Raw genomic sequence first — 18,818 nt, forward strand, 5'->3', positions numbered from 1 at the left:
CTCTCCAGCCACATTCTGTATGTGAAATCATCACGGCAGCAGAGGCCACTCCGCCCCGGCCAGCCCCTGGGCCTCTGCCCTCAGGTTCTAGATCCGACAGGCTCACCCGAACCTCTCCTGCTCTCTGCTTCTGTTTCCAGACCCTAATTCATGTCCACAAACTCCCAACCCCATCTTACTCTCCTCTTAGCTAGGCCTCAAGGACAGCAGTGACTTTGGAGTCAGTAGTTTGGACTCTAGAGGCTGAAAGCTCAGCTTTTTTTTTTTTTAATTGAGTTGAAATTCGCATAACATACAATTAATCATTTTGAAGTATACAATTCAGTGTCATTTAATGTATTTACATTATGTAACAACCACCTCTCTAGTTTCAAAATTTCTTTATCACCCCAGAAAAATTCCTTGTACTTTAAGTAATCACCCTCTCCGCCTTCCCAGCAGTCACCAATCTCTGTTCTATATCTAGAGACTTGTCTATATGGGATATTTCATGTAAAAGGAATCATACGATATAGGACCTTTTCTGCCTGGCTTCTTTCACTTAGCATGCATGACTCTGTGAAGTTCATTCATATTTTAACATGTGTCAGAACTTCACTGCTTTTTGGGGCACCTGGGTGGCTCAGTCGGTTGAGCGCCGACTTCGGCTCAGGTCATGATCTCATGGTTCGTGGGTTCGAGCCCCGTGTCGGGCTCTGTGCTGACAGCTCAGAACCTGGAGCCTGTTTCGATTTCTGTGTCTCCCTCTCTCTGACCCTCCCCTGCTCATGCTGTCTCTCTCTCTCTCTCTCAGAAATAAATAAAACATTAAAAAAAAAAAAGAACTTCACTGCTTTTAAGGGTAAATAATATTCCATAGTAGGTATATACCACAATTTGTTTATCCATTCATCCACTAACGGACATCCTGGACTCTTTCCATCTTTTGGTCAAACTGTTTTCCACAGAAGATGCTTCGTTTTACATTCACACCACAATGTACAAAGTTACTATTTCTCCATGTCCTTGCCAATGCTTGTTATTTTCCATTAAAAAATTATTATTATAGCCATTCTGATGAGTGTGAAGGGAGTGTGTGGTTTTGATTTGAGTTTCCTTAATGACCAAAGATGTTGAATATCTTCACGTGCCTGTTGGCCATTTGTATATTTACTTTGCAAAAATGTCTATTCTGATTCTTTGCCCATTTTTTTATGGTTGTCTTTTTTAGTTGAGTACTATGAGTTCCGTAAGTGTTTTCAATATTATCCCCTTATAAAACATGAGATTTAATATTTTCTCCCATTCTTTAGACTGTATTTTCACATTTTTATAATCCCCCTTGATGCATAAAAGTTTTGATTTTGAATAGTCTGATTTATTTTTTCTTTTGTTACCTGTGATTTTGGGGTCAAATCTAGGAATCCTTTGCCAAATCTGAGACCGTGAATATATGCCCTCTATGCTTTAAGAGTTTTATAGTTTTAGCTCTTTTTTAAAATTTTTTTTAATGTTTTATTTATTTCTAGGAGAGAGAGAGAGAGACAGCGTGAGCAGGGGAGGGTCAGAGAGAGAGGGAGTCACAGACTGAAACAGGCTCCAGGCTCCGAGCTGGCTGTCAGCACAGAGCCCGACGCGGGGCCCGAACCCACGAACCGCGAGATCATGACCTAAGCGAAAGTCGGACGCTTAACCGACTAAGCCACCCAGGCGCCCCAATAGTTTTAGCTCTTATATTTAAGTCTCCTCAGTTCTGAGTTTAGTTATATAAATGTAGTGAGATAGGCGCTCATCTTTGCTTTCTTGCATGTGGATACCCAGTTGTCTCCTCATCATTTTTTTTTAAGAGAGAGAGTGAAAGAAGCAAAAGGAGACAAAGAGAATCTTAAGCAGGCTCCACACCCCAACATGATCTCACAACCCTGAGAACATAACCTGAGATGAAATCAAGAGCGGAGGCTTAACTGACTTAGCCACTCAGATGTCCCCTTCGCCATTTCTTAAAGAAGCTATTCTTTCCATACTGAACAGTCTTGGCATCCTTGTCAAACATCAATTATCCACACATATTTGGACTTACTTCTACAATCTCAATCCCACCCCATTGGGCTATTTATCTATCCTTATGCCAATACCACACTGTCCCAACCACCATCAGCTTTATTNAGTTAATTAACACACCTATCATGTTTTTTTTGTGGTAGAACATTGAAGTTCTACCCTCTTAGAAAATTTCAATTATACAGTACAGTGTTATCCACTACAGGCATCATGTTTTATATTATGTCCTCGGGCTTTATTCATATTATAGTTGGAAGTTTGTACTCTTTTACCAACCTCTCCCTATTTCCCCAACCCCTAGTCACTGGCAACAACTTTTCTACTGTTTCTATGAATTTAACCTAAAAAAAATTCCACATACAAGTGAAATCAGTATTTGTCTTTTTCTGTCTGGCTTATTTGAACTAGCATAATGCCCTCAAGATCCATCCATGTTGTCACAAGTGATAGGATTTCCTTCTTTTCAACGGCTGAATACTCCAGTGTGTGTGCGCATGTGTGTGGTGTGTCACATCTTCCTTATCCATTCATCTGCTGAAGCACACTTAGGTTGTCTCCATATCTTGGCTACTGTTAGTAACGATTCAATGAACATGGACATGCATATTTCTCTTCAATATCCTGTTTTCATTTCCTTTGGATATATACCCAGAAGTGAGATTGCTGGATCATATTTTAGTTCTATTTTTAATTTTTTCAGGAACCCCTATACTGTTTTCCATAGTGGCTACACCAGTTTACATACCCACCAACATTAGACAGGGGTTCCCTTTTCTCCATATCTTTCCCAATGCTTGTAATCTCTTGTGGTTTTTTTGTTTGTTTCTTTGTTTCATGACAGGCCATTCTAAAGGTGTGATAGGTCACTGTGGTTTTGATTTGCATTTTCCTGATGATGAATGATGTTGAGCACTTTTTCATGTGACTGTAGGCCATGTTTTCTTTGGAAAAGTGTCTATTCAGCCACATTGTTTTGATTTATGGTAGCTTTATAGTAGTCAGTTATGAAATAGGGAAATATGACTCCTCTCACTTGGTCTTTAATTTTCAAGATTTTTTGGTTAATTGGGGTTCCTTGCCATTACAAAGGAGTTTGAGGATCAGCTTTTCCATTTCTGCAGAAAGGCCAACAGATCTCTGACAAGGATCACACTGAATCTGGAGTTCACTTTGTGGGAACACTGCCACCTTACCAATATTAACTCTTCTGATCCATGGGCATGCATGTCCTTTCATTGAATTAGGTCATCTTTAACTTATGTTAGCAATATTTTGCAGTTCCCAGTGTACAAGTGTCTCATTTCCATGAGTATTTATTTATTGCCAGGTATTTTATCCCTTTGGATGCTACTGGAAATGGAATTATTTCTTTAGTTTCCTTTTCAGGTTTTTAAAAAATTTTTAGTGTTTATTTATTTTTGAGAGAGAACATGTGCACACAAATGGGAGAGGGGCAGAGAGACAGAGACAGGGAGAGAGGGAGAGAGGGAGGGAAGGAGGGAGGGAGGGAGAGAGGAAGAGAGACAGAGAGAGAGAGAGAGAGAGAGAGAGAGAAGATCCAAAGTGGGCTCTGTGCTGATGGGGATCAAACCCACAAACTGCGAGATCATGACCCGAGCTGAAGTTGGACACTCAACCGACTGGGTGCCCCACTTTCAGGTTGTTTATTGCTGTTGCATAGAAACATAACTGATTTCAGTGTGTTGACTTTGTACTCTGACACTCTGATTAACTCATTTATTAGTTTCAGTACTGTGTGTGTGTGTGTGCGCGCACGCACGCGTATGTATATTCTTTGGGATGTTCTCTATATACAATAACATCAGCTTTTTTAAAAAAATGTTTATTTCTGAGAGAGAGAGAGAGAGGGACAGTGTGAGCAGGGGAGGGTCAGAGAGAGAGGGAGACACAGAATCTGAAACAGGCTCCGGGCCCTGAGTTGCCAGCACAGAGCCCGATGCAGGGCTCAAACCCATGAACTGTGAGATCATGACCTGAGCCAAAGTCGGACGCTCAACCGACTGAGCCACCCAGGCGCCCCCAATAACATCAGCTTTAAATAGAGATAGCTTTACTTCTTCCTTTCCAATTTTAAGGCCTTGTATTTCTTTTTCTGGCCCAACTGCTCTAGCTAGGGCTTCCAGCACAATGTCGAATTGAACAGAAGTGATAAAATTGAGCACCCTTGTCTTGTTCCTGATATTTAGGGAACACTTTTTAGTCTTTCACCACTGAATTTATGTTAGCTATAGGTTTTGTCATAACTGTTCTTCATCATGTTATAAGAGTTTCTATCATGAATGGGTACTGAATTTTGTCACATGCCTTTTTTTGCATCTATTGAGGTAATCATGTGGGTTTTTTCCTCATCACCTAGACTGATTTTTATATGTTGAAAATGTATCCTTGCATTCCTGGGATAAATCCCATTTGATCATGGTATATAATCCTTTTAATGTGTTGTTGGAATTAGTCTGTTCAAGATTCTTACTGTATATTTGTCAGGGATAAATACAGTTTTCTTCTGTTGGGGCATCTTTACCTGGCTTTGGTTTCAGGGTAATGCCAACATCACAGGATATGGTAGGAAGTGTTTCCTCTTCTATGTTTTGAAAGAGTTTGAATACGATGTAGGTTAAGTCTTTTTTAATACCATTTTTAAAAATTGAGGTAAAATATGCATAACAAAAAGCGTATCAATATAACCACTTTTGAGGGCGCAGTTCAACGCCGTCGAGCACATTCATACGGCTGTGCAGCCATCCCCACTGTCTGTCCCAGGACCCCTCTACCTTCCCCAACTGACACTCTGTCCCCACTAAACACGCACTCCCATCCCCTCCTCCAGCCCCTGAACCCACCATCCTGCCCTCTGTCTCGATGAGCTTCACTACTCTGAGGACCTCACAGGTGAAATCACACTGTATTACTTTTTGTCACTGGTTTATTTCACTTAGCATAATGACATCACCGTTCACTCATATTGTAGTGTCAGAGCTTCCTCCCTTTTTTTATTTTTAAATATTTTTTTTTATTTATTTCCGTGAGAGAGAGAGAGAGAGACAGTGTGAGCAGGGGAGGGTCAGAGAGAGAGGGAGTCACAGACCGAAACAGGCTCCAGGCTCTGAGCTGGCAGTCAGCACAGAGCCCGACGCGGGGCTCGAACCCACGAACCGTGAGATCATGACCTAAGCGAAAGTCGGACGCCCAACCGACTAAGCCACCCAGGGGCCCCAGAGCTTCCTCCCTTTATAAGGCTAAATGATATTCCCTTGCACATTCATGTCACATTTTATTTACCAAACATTTGTTGATGGGCACTTTGATTGCTTTTACCTTCTTGCTATTGTGAATAATGCTGCTATGAACATATGTGTACAAATATTTACTCAAGTTCTTGCCTTCAATTCTGGTATATACCCAGAAGCACGGCTGTTGGATCATACTGTAATTCTATTTTTACTTGACTGAAGAACTGCCATACTGTTCTCCACAGTAGCTGCACCATCTCACATTCCCGCTAGCAGCACATAGGGCTTGTTTCTCCACCACCCCAGCAAACCTTGGGCAACACTCTCTCTCTTCTTTTCTCACACCTGTGTTTAATCATCAGTCATGTGGGCTCTACCTTTAAAATACATTCAACCCTCTTCATCCCCACCCCTCTCTAGACACTGTCACCTCCAATCATCTCCCTGACCACTCTTCAGCCTCTCCTGACCAGAAGCCAGAGCAAGGTTTTAAAATGTCAAACAGATTGTGTCATGCCCTTGTTCAAAGTTTTCCAGAGGTGTCTGATGACTTGGAATAAAATCCACACTCCTCGGACCTAGTCCACTGACCTCTCCAACCAGCAGTTTCCTGAGGCTCATCAGCCCCAGGCATACTGGCTGGAGTGCTGCTTCTTTGTATCCCAGCACCATAGTAGAGGCTAAAGACTAAGGGACAATTGTCCCATGGAAATTTAAAACCTTTTCTAAGAAGGAAAGGCAAGGCCCACAGGAGCTCATCACAAGGTGGTCCTTTTGGGGTTAATGAGGTCATCAGTTCTGGGGATACAGGACCATCAACACAGAATCAGCTTGCGATGTTACATGAATCAGTATCAGGGATCAGTCACAGATGTAAGGGGACCCAGGATGGACTGAGAGAGCTGGACACATGGAAACAGTGACCAGGACTTACCAGAAAGGAGCAAAGGAAGATGAAGGAGACGAAGTAAAAGTAGGCAAAGTCGCTCCCACACTCATTGGCATTGGCGTGCTCATCACAGGCCTGGTTGCTGAGACAAGACAGCATGATCTCGTGCCAGGCCTCCCCGGTGGCGCTCCTGAGAAGAACGGCGGGGTTATGAGGCCCACGAAGAAAGGCCCAGACCAGCCTGGAAGGGATCTCTGAAGAGCTCGTTCAAGTGCATACCCTCTCTAGGTTCCCTCCCTGCTCACGTTGTAAGGTCTTCTTTTTTTATTTTTATTTATTTTTGAGATAGAGATAGAATGTGAGCAGAGGAGGGGCATTGAATCCAGACAGGCTCCAGGCTCTGAGCTGTCAGCACAGAGCCCGACACAGAGCTTGAACCCACAAGCTGCAAGATCATGACCTGAGCCAAAGCAGGACTCTTAACCGACTGAGCCACCCAGGCGCCCCAGGAGATGCCTGCTTCTCTTTTTTTTTTTTTTAATATTTTTATTTATTTCTAGGAGAGAGAGAGAGACAGCGTGAGCAGGGGAGGGTCAGAGAGAGAGGGAGACACAGACTCTGAAATAGGCTCCAGGCTCTTAGCTGGCAGTCAGCACAGAGCCCGACGCGGGGCTCGAACCCACGAACCACGAGATCATGACCTAAGTGAAAGTCGGACGCTTAACCGACTAAGCCACCCAGGCGCCCCGTGGAGATGCCTGCTTCTTAAAAAGAGTCCTCTGTCGTTAGGATTGATCATTAACTTGGAAAGAACCATTTACTGAAAATAAGGCACTGCACCAAAATTCAGCACCATGGTGAGTGCCCCTCTGCCACCTCAAAGCCAGCACAGCCCACCAGCTTTCCTGGTCTCCCCACCCCACCCCCACCACCCCTAGCCTTCCTTGATTCAGAAAATAATGACTCCATCCTTCCAGTTTCTTAAGACAAAAATGTTGCAGCCATGTTTGCCTCTTCTCCTACTCACCATACTCTATTCATCAACTCATCTACTATCAAAAAACAGCCAGAATCTTACCACTTCCCATCACTCTGGGCTAAGCAACAATCACCTCCCCTGAGCCGCTGCAACAGCTTCCTAAATGATCTTCCCCACACAACAGCCCAGTGGGTCCGCTAAACATAGGTGAGATCAGGCCACTTCTCCTCTCAACCAACCTCTCTCACTGCAAAAGCGAAAATTCACATGACTTCCCGCAGCTCTGTGCGACTTGCTACCTGTTTTTTCCCAGTGGTCCCTGTTCAGTCCACTCCAACCACACCAGCCTCTACTGTTTCCTGAACACACCAAGAACAACCCCAACCTCAGTGGCCACCCTGGAAAGCCCTTCTTCATGGACTTTTGTCCCTGGATATGCAGCCAGCACGAGGGCCAGATGTGCACAAGACTTATAGGCAGACCAGAGGCCTGAGTCCCCTCACATTGGTGTGCCTCTATGGCCAGCTGTGGGCACAAGCCAAGCCTACTCCCCATTGACAAAGGCTAGGGGTAGAGGCCTTCTCCTGCAGAGCAGCTGCCCTGTGCCAGGTCTGGCTGATACTGGTGTTCATATGTAACATAGAGATCAGGGAGGAAAAAAGATCTTAGAAAACAAAGACTTAAAACTAAGGCCGGTTTCATACGCCTGCCTCAACTCTTGCAGCAAAGGCAGGACATTAATAAATACAGAGATAAAATTAACAGAATAGCTAAAATCCAGAGAAATGACTCTATTTGGGGAAAGTGTAGGCTTAAGGATACTCATCCATCTGATATAAGAAACAAGAGGGGTGCCTGGGTGGCTCAGTCAGTTCAGAATCCAACTTCAGCTCAGATCATGATCTCACAGTTCATGAGTTCAAGCCCCACGTCAGACTCTGTGCTGACAACTCAGAGCCTGGATCCTGATTCAGATTCTGTGTCTCCCTCTCTGTGTCCCTCCCCTGCTAATGCTCTCTCTCTCTCAAAAATGAATAAAAATTAAAAAAAAAAAAAAGATGAAGAAGAAGAAACAAGAGTCAGACAACTCCTTCCAGACAGCTCAGCAAAGCAGACCTGGCTCTGATCTCCCTCCAGGGAAAGAAGAACTTCCACACACCCCAGAATGTATCTGCACAGGGTTAGCTATGTTGGGCATCCCCCAGCACAGGCCTTGCATCAGCTCAATGCATTTACATAAATGAACATCAGTTTGGACACCTCAGGAAGGGGTCCCAGGTAGGGTCTAATGGCAGCACCTCTCCTCCACAAGCCAGTACAAAGAACTCCTTCCTTCCTAGGCTCATGGTGGTGGGCTTGGTTAAATGAAAAAGACTCTGGAGGCAGGGAGACACATTCACCCCTCTTCCCTCAGCCTCCAAACCAGGATGGTCAAGAGCCTCCAATCCACAGAGGGGGTGCCGTGCCTAAGAAAAGCAGCTGGCACCAAGTGCTCTCAAGCACACCTTTGCAGGGGGGCTTCTGAGCCAGAAGCACGCTCTGTGCCCTCAAGGGTCCACCCTGGCGCTTGACCTGGGGTCTTGGGAATTGCAGCCCTGTGAGCCATGGGGGCAGGTGGAAGTGCACTTGGACCAGCAGTTCTGGCCAGCTGAGTTCCTTGGTTCAGTGAGTAGCATACACTATATCAAGAGGGGTTCCCACTGCCCTGCTTCCCCCTGATCCCACAGATCCCCATAATCCACAAGGGGAAGAGATGGAAAGCTTATGGCCAGCACACCAAAAAAGGCCTTGCTGGGTACCTTCTGACCTCCCAGACCTTCAGCTGCAGCCTCACTAGAGGCCTTGTGGTCGCTGTCAGGGACCAGAGATGAGGTGGTAGAGGTCAGACTAACACAGGGCTCTCAGGCTGACTGAAGCCCAGGAACCCTTAGGAAAGGACAACAAAAAGAGGAGATGCTGGAAAGGTCCACTGAGCAGAAGTCAGCACAAGCTGGGCAGTCGCATGGGTCAGCACACACCCTGTGCGTCCTGAGTGGAGGAGCCTCTGAGCCTGGGCTGACTTCCCAAACAACACACCTGAACAACAGCATCAAGGCCTGTAAAAACGTTCGAAAGTTGTTGTGTCGGTTGATGCTGGTGTCATCATCCAGGGCAATGTTTCCAAAAACCTGAAACGAAAAATAAGGCCACAGGCTGATACTGTTGGGTCATCAGGAGCTGTGGCCAAAGAGAAGAGGGTGTGTACACGCAAGAACCCACAAGGCACAGGACACGGCCCTTACTACCACTACTGCTGCAGGGACTGGAGGACTAGGGCTTCCAGCTCTGGCAGCGTCTGTGCATTTCCAGGGCCAGACAAAACTTCTCCAAAGCCAGATGTGGCAATGTCCCACAGCTCAGCACGTCCACAGGTGCAAGTCTGCATGCCTGGTAAAAATGGGACCTGGAGCTGAGTTTACATGGGTTGGAAGCATTTGAAAGTTCATTCTATTGTCAATGATTCTGAAGCAGTAATTATATTGGTAATAGCTATGAGATCACTTGAAAGTTTCTTTTTAAATTTCTGTACAAACATCACAATGGGCTTTTTATACATTTTATTGATATCTTTCCAAGGTTAGAAATGCAAACAGGTCAGTAATTGTACTTGGCTTAATATCTGGAATCTGGCTGAAAAATTTATGAATTATTATATAGTCACCAAAAGTAAAGCTCAATGACATTTATGGTTTTGTACATCCATAGACCAAAGCAGGAAAAGATATATATTTGTTTTAAATAGCATCAGATCTCAGGACATTTTAAAGTAGGAGAACTTTTTAATCCCTGAAACAGAGCTTAAAAATCAGTTTTCAGCTAACCCTGAAGACAATGGTTTCTCCCACTATTCGTTAACATGTGAATCCATCTCTCACCCTTCTGTTGGAAAGTGGCCAGATGCCAAAGGTTTAAAACTGGAACACTGCTTTGTGTCTTTTCAGTGTCTTCCCAAATGGCTGACAAAGGGTTCTTTGGTTAAATAAAGACAATCTAAGTTATTCACACTAAATTAGACAGTATAGTGATCTGATATGATCCTGTTGACTTTTTCCTTTTGTAATATACAATCTCCTCTAAAGGATCAGGTCAACACTCTGGACTACCAGAATGGCCAGCTGCTGCTCTACAGGCCACTCAGCACCAGGCAAATGTGCAACTGCTCCACTACCATGGGGGTCCAGCACCCAATCAAACTTGCCCATTAACAGCCCAGTGGGGTTCCACTCAGGAGCACAGCAGTGGATTTTTCCCCCCTTCCCACTCTGGACAACAGGTCCAACCTCTTGATGCCCAACCTCTGTGTCCTTTATTGATAGAACAGCCTTTCTGAGAATTAAGTTCATGAAGTGCTTAGACCAATACCCGGCTCACAGAAATCATCACCAAGTGTCAAGCTGTCATTGTTATCATTTGATGACCCTTTTGCTCCAGGGCATAGGAACCTCTTACGCACCCCATCCTGGCAGGCACACCCACCTGCATGCCAATGATGGCATAGATGAAGAACAGCATGGCGATGAGCAGACACACATAAGGCAGGGCCTGTGGAGACACGCAGGAGATGGGGCAGCTCCAGGGAGGGCTGAATAGCCACCTTGCTTGGGCCTTGTCTGCAGAGTGGATGGTGGCTGGGTCTCTGGAGCCACTCAGACCTCAGCTACTGCAGATCCACCCCCACTGACCATGAAGCCCCTCTACCAAGTTACCACCTCGGTTTCTTCATCTCTAATCAATCATAAAGCCCATCTCAGAGTCAGTGAGCATTATCAAACTCTCTGGACACCTTAAAATGTCTTTGTAAACTACCATAGGGAGCTCCAAGAGGGGAGCTGCTCTGGCTGCAGGAGGAAGCGGTGGCCACACCACCGTGCATGACAAAGGGAAGGGGCAGGGCACTCGGCCGTGCCTGGGCTTCACCTTGAAGGACTGGACGAAGGTCCACAGCAGGATGCGGATCGTGTAGCCTTGGCGGAGCAGCTTGATGAGACGGGCAGCACGGAAGAGGCGTAGGAAGCTGAGGTTGATGAAGTTGTTCTGCAGGGAAGAGAGGCTGTTCTCTAACCTGTGGTAACCAGCCTCCTGCAAGTGCAGGCAAGTTGGTCCCCACCCACCTCTCCCTGACTTGCTGTGGTCCGAAGAAAAGTGGATACAAAGAGAGATTGAACAAAAAGTCACTGCTTTACAGTATAAGCAGCAATTGGCCCCCAGAAAACCTTCCAGAAGTAAAGCAAATCACTTCTCATGCAGCAAATCAAAGAAACTCCTCTACTCTAGGCTCCCCTGGGCCTGACAAGGAGGGACAGAGAGAAAAGTTCTCAGAAGCAGCCCCTTGCTGCCAGGTGGAACCGGGAGACCAACTGTGGCTGGGCCTCTAACATCGACCACCTCTTGCAGGACACAGCCAAGCCATCCGAGTGCTGGGCAGAACTGCTTCTCCACTGAGAGCCTCTGAAGGGCCCCGTCCCAGGCTTGGTGGCAGGGCCCTCCTCTTCTCCACACAGTCAGTGAAGGCCCTGCCTGCCTGGGACCTGGCGGAGGGGCAAACATTTCCTCTGGGGCTGCTCTGGGTGCCTGCAGACGAGTCACCGTAGGAAGTGTAAGTTTTGGTGACCTTGCTGCTCACACCATGGAAGCCACTTACAAACGGTCTCAGCTCCAGAGCCCGCAGGATATCTAGCACTGCTCCCACATCCAAGGGGTTCAAAATCAAGCACCAAAAGAAACAATAATCTCTGGACTCCACAGATTGCCTGGGAGTGAGGCTTCCACCCTGGCCCAGAGGCACCTCAAATTATTGGCACCTCCCTTTCAGGGAGCACGGCTCTGGGTGGAATCTGTGAGACGGGGGTACTTGTAGACCCAGGCTGCTTCCCACCCTCTGTCTGTTTAGAGAATAGGTGCCCACCCACAGCCTGAGAGCAGTTTCCTGCCACTTGGGTGTTGTAACGTGTGCAAGCAGCTCAGGCTTAGACATATTGTGTCACCAGATTCAGTGGTCAAATGAAGAGAAAAGAGAACACAGCATGTTGAATGAGAGCAGCAGCAGAAAAGCACATGCAGGAGGCATTGGGAGCCTGGGGAGAGCTGGCTGCCCTCCCTCCAGGACTGCCCATCTGGTCTTGGCTGGGATGAGGCATTCAGTGGAGGGACCGGTCTCACTCCTAACTTCTATGGACAGTGGCCCCAACCCAGCCCTTGTCTGCTCCTTTGGTTTCCAACAGGGAGGCTGGAGACTATGAACTGTTTCTGCGAGGGCTGGAGATGGAACCCGTGGGTGGGAGGTTTGGCAGTCGCAGGAGGTGCCGACTGTAGTCCAGATCAGCAAGAAGGCAGAAGTGGACGCCTGGAGTGTACACAAGTTTTTTTGCGCATGCTCCCTCACCTGCTGTGTTGGGGAAAGAGAATCTCAGTGGTACAGGACGGCTGAGAAACATCCACGCTCGTTCCGTGGGCTCTTGAGCTCTCAAATGAGCCAGTAGCCTCAGGAGAATGGGCACAGGGATAGAAAGGGGACTTTGTCTACAGTGCCAGGAAATAAATCTTTTGTATGAGACAATAAAGCAGAGGAAGGGGGGTGGGGCTTCCAAGTGCCTGGCCTCTCCTAAGGTCTCTACTTAGAAACCACCTGCTCAGTTGGGTCTGGAGGGGCCACGACTGTTAAAATATAGTCAGCACCTGCCCAGCCCAAAGCACTTTGCTCAGGCCATGGGCATAGAGCAGAAGATGTCCTGAAGGTACTGGGAAACATATAGGCTTCTGGGTGAGAAAAAAAAGGGATGGAAGACAAACAAGGCAGGGGAAGGCATTATTCATCCAAATTACTTAATGCACAAATGCAAAGCTCAACAAGTCACTTACTATATATTGTTGAGACTCAAGTTCCCATCCCTCCTCCCAGACTTCTTTTCTCAGGGCTCCAGTGGGCACTCAGGAGAAGGGTGGGGGTGGCAACAGACAGATAGCCCTGAGAGCCGTGAGGACGGATGGTGACAGCAGCCACAGACACTCCAAGCACAGCGTGACAGGCTGAGCACACTGTGGCCGCACCCAGGGCGGGAGCTGCCAGGAACCACCATGCAGACTGCATGCAGGAGATTGGGGGCAGCAAGCACACGGCAGTCTCCCCGTGGCTGTGCATAGTCACCTCTGGCCTCAGCCAACGCTTTGGAGACAGACCCAGTCTGCCCTATCCTCCCAGAGTCCATGGTTTCTGTCTCACCAGGGACAACCTACTACTTCACCTACTATTTCAAAGTCAGGCCCTTCCTTACTCTGCCTCTGCATCACAAAGGGTCTAGAGTACCCCCAAGAAGCATCATCGCATCCCTTCCTGTGGTAGCTGATTCACCTTGAGGGTGCACTGTTCCTAGCTCCTTGGAGTCCCTGCTTCCTCATTCACAAGATGGAGACATTAGGGCTCCGTGCCTAGACAGTGAGGAATCACTGAGGAAAAGGATTTAGAAGTGCGCCGGGCACTGTGAAACACGGTCCCCACAAAAGGTGATTAATTGGTCCCAGACCCAGACTGGCATTCCCTGCACCCACCATCACTGCCTCCAGTCAGGGTCACAGCAAGTGACCTGTGCACATCAGCTGGGGGCCATACTCCACACTGGCAGCGAGGTGCGGCAAGGGTGCTCCCCTACTCATTTCTCATGGGGCAAAGACGAAGAAAAGAAAGGAGAGCCCTAGGTACCCAGCATGTGCGTGCACAGCATGTCAGGTGAGGCGTGCGCTCCGGAGGGAGAGGGAGAGCACAAAGGGGGTGCTCTTCCCACGCAGACAGGGCAGGGCTGCGAAGAGGCCTGAGTGAGTCGAAGCCCATGCAGAACACATTGCTTGGGATTTCGGTGGCAGCTAGCGGCATTTCTCAAAACTCAAGCTTTTCTGCTCCAACTGTGAAATAATTTATCACAAACAATGACTTTCTGTAATAGGAATCTCAAATATTTGCTATTTTGTATAAATTTTCACAGTCACGGCCTCAGCTAAGTCTACTCCTGGTATCCGCTCTCCTCCCAAATATCCCTAAAGGCCTGGGAGGAAGCCCAGTTGGTGCCGCCCGCACTCCACACAAGCTCCCTGACTGAGGACACACACTGACGAGGATCAGTGACGCCTGAATGCACAAGCCCCGTGCTCCACTGTGTCCTGGGGCAGACCCCCTCTTCCTACTCGGTCAGGCCTTACGCAACCCCTGTTGAATCATGAAGACAAAATCTCGAATCCCTTCTAGCCCTGAGCCCCAGGGAGGATTCCTTATAGAAGGGCGTATCTGGGAAGAATGCTACAGGAGACATCATCAGAGGCCACTGGGGAGAGCCGACCATGTCTGTTTCTATGATGGGAACAGAGCAGAAGGGAGACGCTGTGAGAGAAACCATGGACTCTTAGGATCAGGTCCAAACTCATGTCCTACAAAACTCCTCCAATTCTGAGTGAATCCCAACAGGAAAAACTGACGGCCACTTACCCACCTCACTCAAGAAGACCCTACCTGCTCTCTAGACCCAAGGCCAGTTCCTAAAATCAAACGGCTCCTGGGAGGGTTCTCGGGAGGCCCTGCTGGACCCCCAGAGCTGAGGAGAAGAGGCCAGAGGGAACGGGTACTGCCAGACTCTGACCACACCTCGGGAAGGCAGTGGCTGGGGGGGCCACAGGAAATGAAAGAGCAAGAGCACAGCAAGCAAAGCAAGGATTTTAAGAACCGTTTAAAGTCATGAAACCAACCGTTTCCTATATGTGATGTTTTCATGGATGGATATTTGCGTATTATTTACAAATTGGGATGTTTGAGCGGCAGGTGCGCAACATACAGACGGAGACATGGTTTCGCGGTGTATGTTGGTTGGATGGCGTGAGTCAGCAGGTAGGTTAAGGTAAATCAAGAACAAAAACAGAAAACAAAAGAGAAAATGAGTCATCAACACAAGCAAAACCTCAAACCTTGAATACTTAACTGGAAAATTTTAGGATTTTAGTAAACTTTGCATATTTTGCTTAAAATGCATCAAATCAAAACATATTTTTGAAATCTGTAGGTTATGCAGACAGGGTGGCATTCATTTGCATTCCTGTTTGTAATGCAAATCCAAAGATGACTCACAGACACTTATTTTTTTATTTCCAGGCAAAGAAATCAATGTCAGTTTTATGCTTGCTTGGGAACGCTGTCTCTACATAACCCTGGTTAAGACTATTGTTCTGTTTTGATCGTTAAGTTGGAGGTGGGAACTGACACTCATATTTTTGCCTAAGGAAAAAAAAGTACATTCACAAAGTAACATATGAAGTGACTACAAATGAAAAAAAATAATAAAGACACCACTAATCCACACGACGGCTTCCTTTCATCTTTTCTCCTCTAGGCAGGACAGGGTGACAGACTGAGCTCTGAGAGCACTCGTGGTCAGGGCACAGTGCAGCTTCCAAGCCAAGTGGCTCCTCGGCTCTCCCCCCAGCCCTGCTGACATCAGGGGTTGCTGGGAGCGGCCGTGGAGGGCTTATTTGAAGTAAGACACAGGGCTACTCCAGCCACCTGCACTGCAGAAGGCGTACGTGGGCCTCTTCCGAGGGGGAGGCTTCCCCAGAAGACAACTAAGCATTGTGCTCTCTGCACGACTGGCATGCCCCACTCGTGATGCCCTCTCATCAGTCTGCCCTCTCTGCCAAGGACACATACGCATGAAGAAACCCCCAGCGCTGTGTCCTTGCAGTTGGGAGCCCAATGTTTGGATCCCTTTATCCAGGGAACAAAAATACGTGTGTCCAGGGAGGAGGCCAGCAGGGATTAGCAGGCGGCTTGCGCCTCCCAGACACCACACTGGCACAAACTATTTCTGGCTGAGAAACACTCGGGCAGTGCTGCAACACCAGCGGTTGGTAGGACGTAACAACCTCCGTTTTTGTGTTAAAATGGGAACTCGAACTTTTGCCCAGATTATTAATTCTTCAAAACCATGAGCATATCACATATACAAAAGAATATGTATACACGTGTGTATATGCATTTTGAAGAAAAATAATAAAATATCCATATATTCATCATTCTTATTCAAAAGAACAAGAATGTCACCATTACCTTTGAAGCCCATCCCATCTCCCTTTCTCCTGCCTGGATGTAGTTAACTACCCTTACTTCTTGTTAATAAGTGCTTTTCTTTACTGTCTTATCACAAACTCTTAAGATGTGTAATACCTGACTGTTCTTTTCTTTTTAAAAATATTTTTTTTTGCTTATTTATTTCTGGGGGAGGGGGGAGGGCAGAGGGAGAAGAAGATGCAGAATAGGAAGCAGGCTCCAGGCTCTGAGCTAGCTGTCAGCACAGAGCCCGATGCAGGGCTCAAACCCACGAACCATGAGATCATAACCTGAGCCAAAGTTGGATGCTTCAGTCGACTGAGCCACCCAGGAGCCCCTATACTTGACTGTTCTTAACCTTTGTAATGGGACAATACTGTGCACAAGCTTTTTGGACCTGGACACACTTGTGGTCACAGTGAGCAAACCCTGTTTGTGAGAAGTGCTCCTCTGGACATGGGGATCAGCCTCATACTCTTAGTGCATGTGGACTATGTTATTATACCATATCAACATATTCTGCTGCTACTGTGAACAATGTTGCCACAAACATGTGTGTGATAGTGTCCCCAGGTCACCTGCCCAGACACACTCTGGCATGTGTCCCTAAGAGAGAAGGTGCTGAGCTGCATGCATGCATATGTTCAACTCTCAGGGACTACCGCACCTTTCCAAAGAGGTTGCTCAACGGACACCCCCACAGTACTGTGCAGGTTCTGGATGCCCCACTTCCTTGCTAACCATTGGCATGGCTGGAATTCCTGTTTGACAAACTGGAGTGTGTGAAATGGTATCTCAATTGTCATTTCACTTTACATTTCTCTGATTACAATTAAGCTTGAGCATCTTTTCCTGTGTTCGTGGGCCATTTCTGTTTGTTTTTCTTAAGTGTTTTTTAACATTTAATTATTTTTGAGAGAGAGAGAGGAGAGACAGAGCTTGAGTGGGGAAGGGGCAGAGAGAGAGAGGGAGACACAGAATCCAAAGCAGGCTCCAGGCTCTGATCTGTCAGCACAGAGCCCAACATAGGGCTTGAACTCCCAAACCGCAAGATCGTGACCTGAGCTGAAGTGGGACACTTAACTGACTAAGCCACCCTGGCACCCGTGGCCATTTCTGTTTCTTACTAAAATACCTTCAGCTCATTTTTTGATTTGGTCACTTTTGTTTTTCTTACTGATTCACAGAAGAGCCGTGCAAATTCTGGACACTAACCTTTGCTAGTGGTTTAGAAAACCTCTCTATCCTCCAGCCATGGCTTTGTCACTAAATGGTGGCACATTGTAGAACTCAGCAGCTCATTCTCTTCTCTCCTTTATTGACCTCATTCAGTCTCATGGATCTGATACCATCTTATATGCTTACGATTCCCAATCTTGTGACACTGGCATGAATCTCTCCTCCAAACTCCAGCCCATCTGTCCAACCTGCTGAGACAATTCCTTTGAGAAGGCCAACAGGCAACTCAAATCCTGACTGTCCAGAATAAACCTGCTCCACCCACAATATTTTCCATTCTCATTAATAACAGTCCATTTTCCAAGTGCTCAGACTTTGATGCCATTCTTGCCTCAACTTTCACACCCACATCTGGTCCATCTACAGCTCTACTGAAAAATACATCCGAGGAGCGCCTGGGGGGCTCAGTCAGTTAAGCATCTGACTTCGGCTCAAGTCATGATCTCATAGTTCGTGGGTTTGAGCCCCGCGTCGGGCCCTGTGCTGATGGCTCGGAGCCTGGAACCTGTTTCAGTTCTGTGTCTCCTTCTCTCTCTGCCCCTCCCCTGCTCATACTCTGTCTTGCTCTGTCTCTCAAAAATAAATAAATGTAAAAAACAAAACAATACAAAACAACCATCCTGAATGACAGTGTCTCACCTTAGCGCAAACCCTTAGTCCCTCTGTCAGGCTCTCTGCAGCGGTGCTCAGTGGCACTCACCCCACAGGCCCAATACTCAATCATCAGCATCTACATCTTTTTTTCCTGAGAACTTCCCCACTCTTGCCAGCAGCCTTCAACCAGTGGCAGACAGCACTCGGTGAAAAATACCCCAGTCACTTACCACCTGATGGGTAACTGAGGCTCAGAGCTCCCCGTCAGGACCCACAATGCTAACTGACTTCAGAGCATCTTATACTGGCTGCCTCCCTTCCCTGGTCCACTCCACCACTCCCCGGGAATTCCTGGGGATTGCCTCCCAAATGAACGACCTGCACTCAATTCCTGTCCTGGGGTCCGTCTGGGATAACCCAAACTAAGACACCCCTAAGTTGTCTAGCAGCTTCTGCCTGTGCCCTGCACTGTATTCTCAACAAAGCAGCCAGAGGTCTGGTCTGAAAAGCCAAATCATGTCACTCCTCTTCACAAAACCCTCCAAATCCTCCTTTCTCACTCACAACATAAACCAAAATTTACTTCAACTGCAAGGCCTTCCCTGTCATCCATCTCCTCTGTCTACGCTGCTTCACCCCTTGCTCACGCTGCTCCCGTGGCAGCGCACCCACACCTCCCTTGCGACTGCAGGCACAGGCTGGGTA

The 18,818-nt window shown here is 47.1% G+C and overlaps 1 protein-coding gene across 1 annotated transcript in view; it reads right to left on the reverse strand.

Moving 5' to 3' along the window:
* CACNA1B (calcium voltage-gated channel subunit alpha1 B) overlaps positions 1 to 18,818 on the reverse strand; it is a 198,063-nt gene that overhangs the window by 22,480 nt on the left and 156,765 nt on the right. The window contains exons 34-37 of the mRNA XM_077771531.1: positions 11,117 to 11,233; positions 10,676 to 10,741; positions 9,236 to 9,327; positions 6,226 to 6,370 (exon numbers count right to left, since the gene is read on the reverse strand). Coding sequence (XP_077627657.1) covers positions 6,226 to 6,370; positions 9,236 to 9,327; positions 10,676 to 10,741; positions 11,117 to 11,233 — 420 coding nt within the window. The remainder of the gene's footprint in view (positions 1 to 6,225; positions 6,371 to 9,235; positions 9,328 to 10,675; positions 10,742 to 11,116; positions 11,234 to 18,818) is intronic.

The sequence above is a fragment of the Crocuta crocuta genome, unplaced genomic scaffold (assembly GCF_008692635.1).
Source record: "Crocuta crocuta isolate KB4526 unplaced genomic scaffold, BGI_CrCroc_1.0 scaffold1013, whole genome shotgun sequence".
NCBI lineage: Eukaryota > Metazoa > Chordata > Mammalia > Carnivora > Hyaenidae > Crocuta > Crocuta crocuta.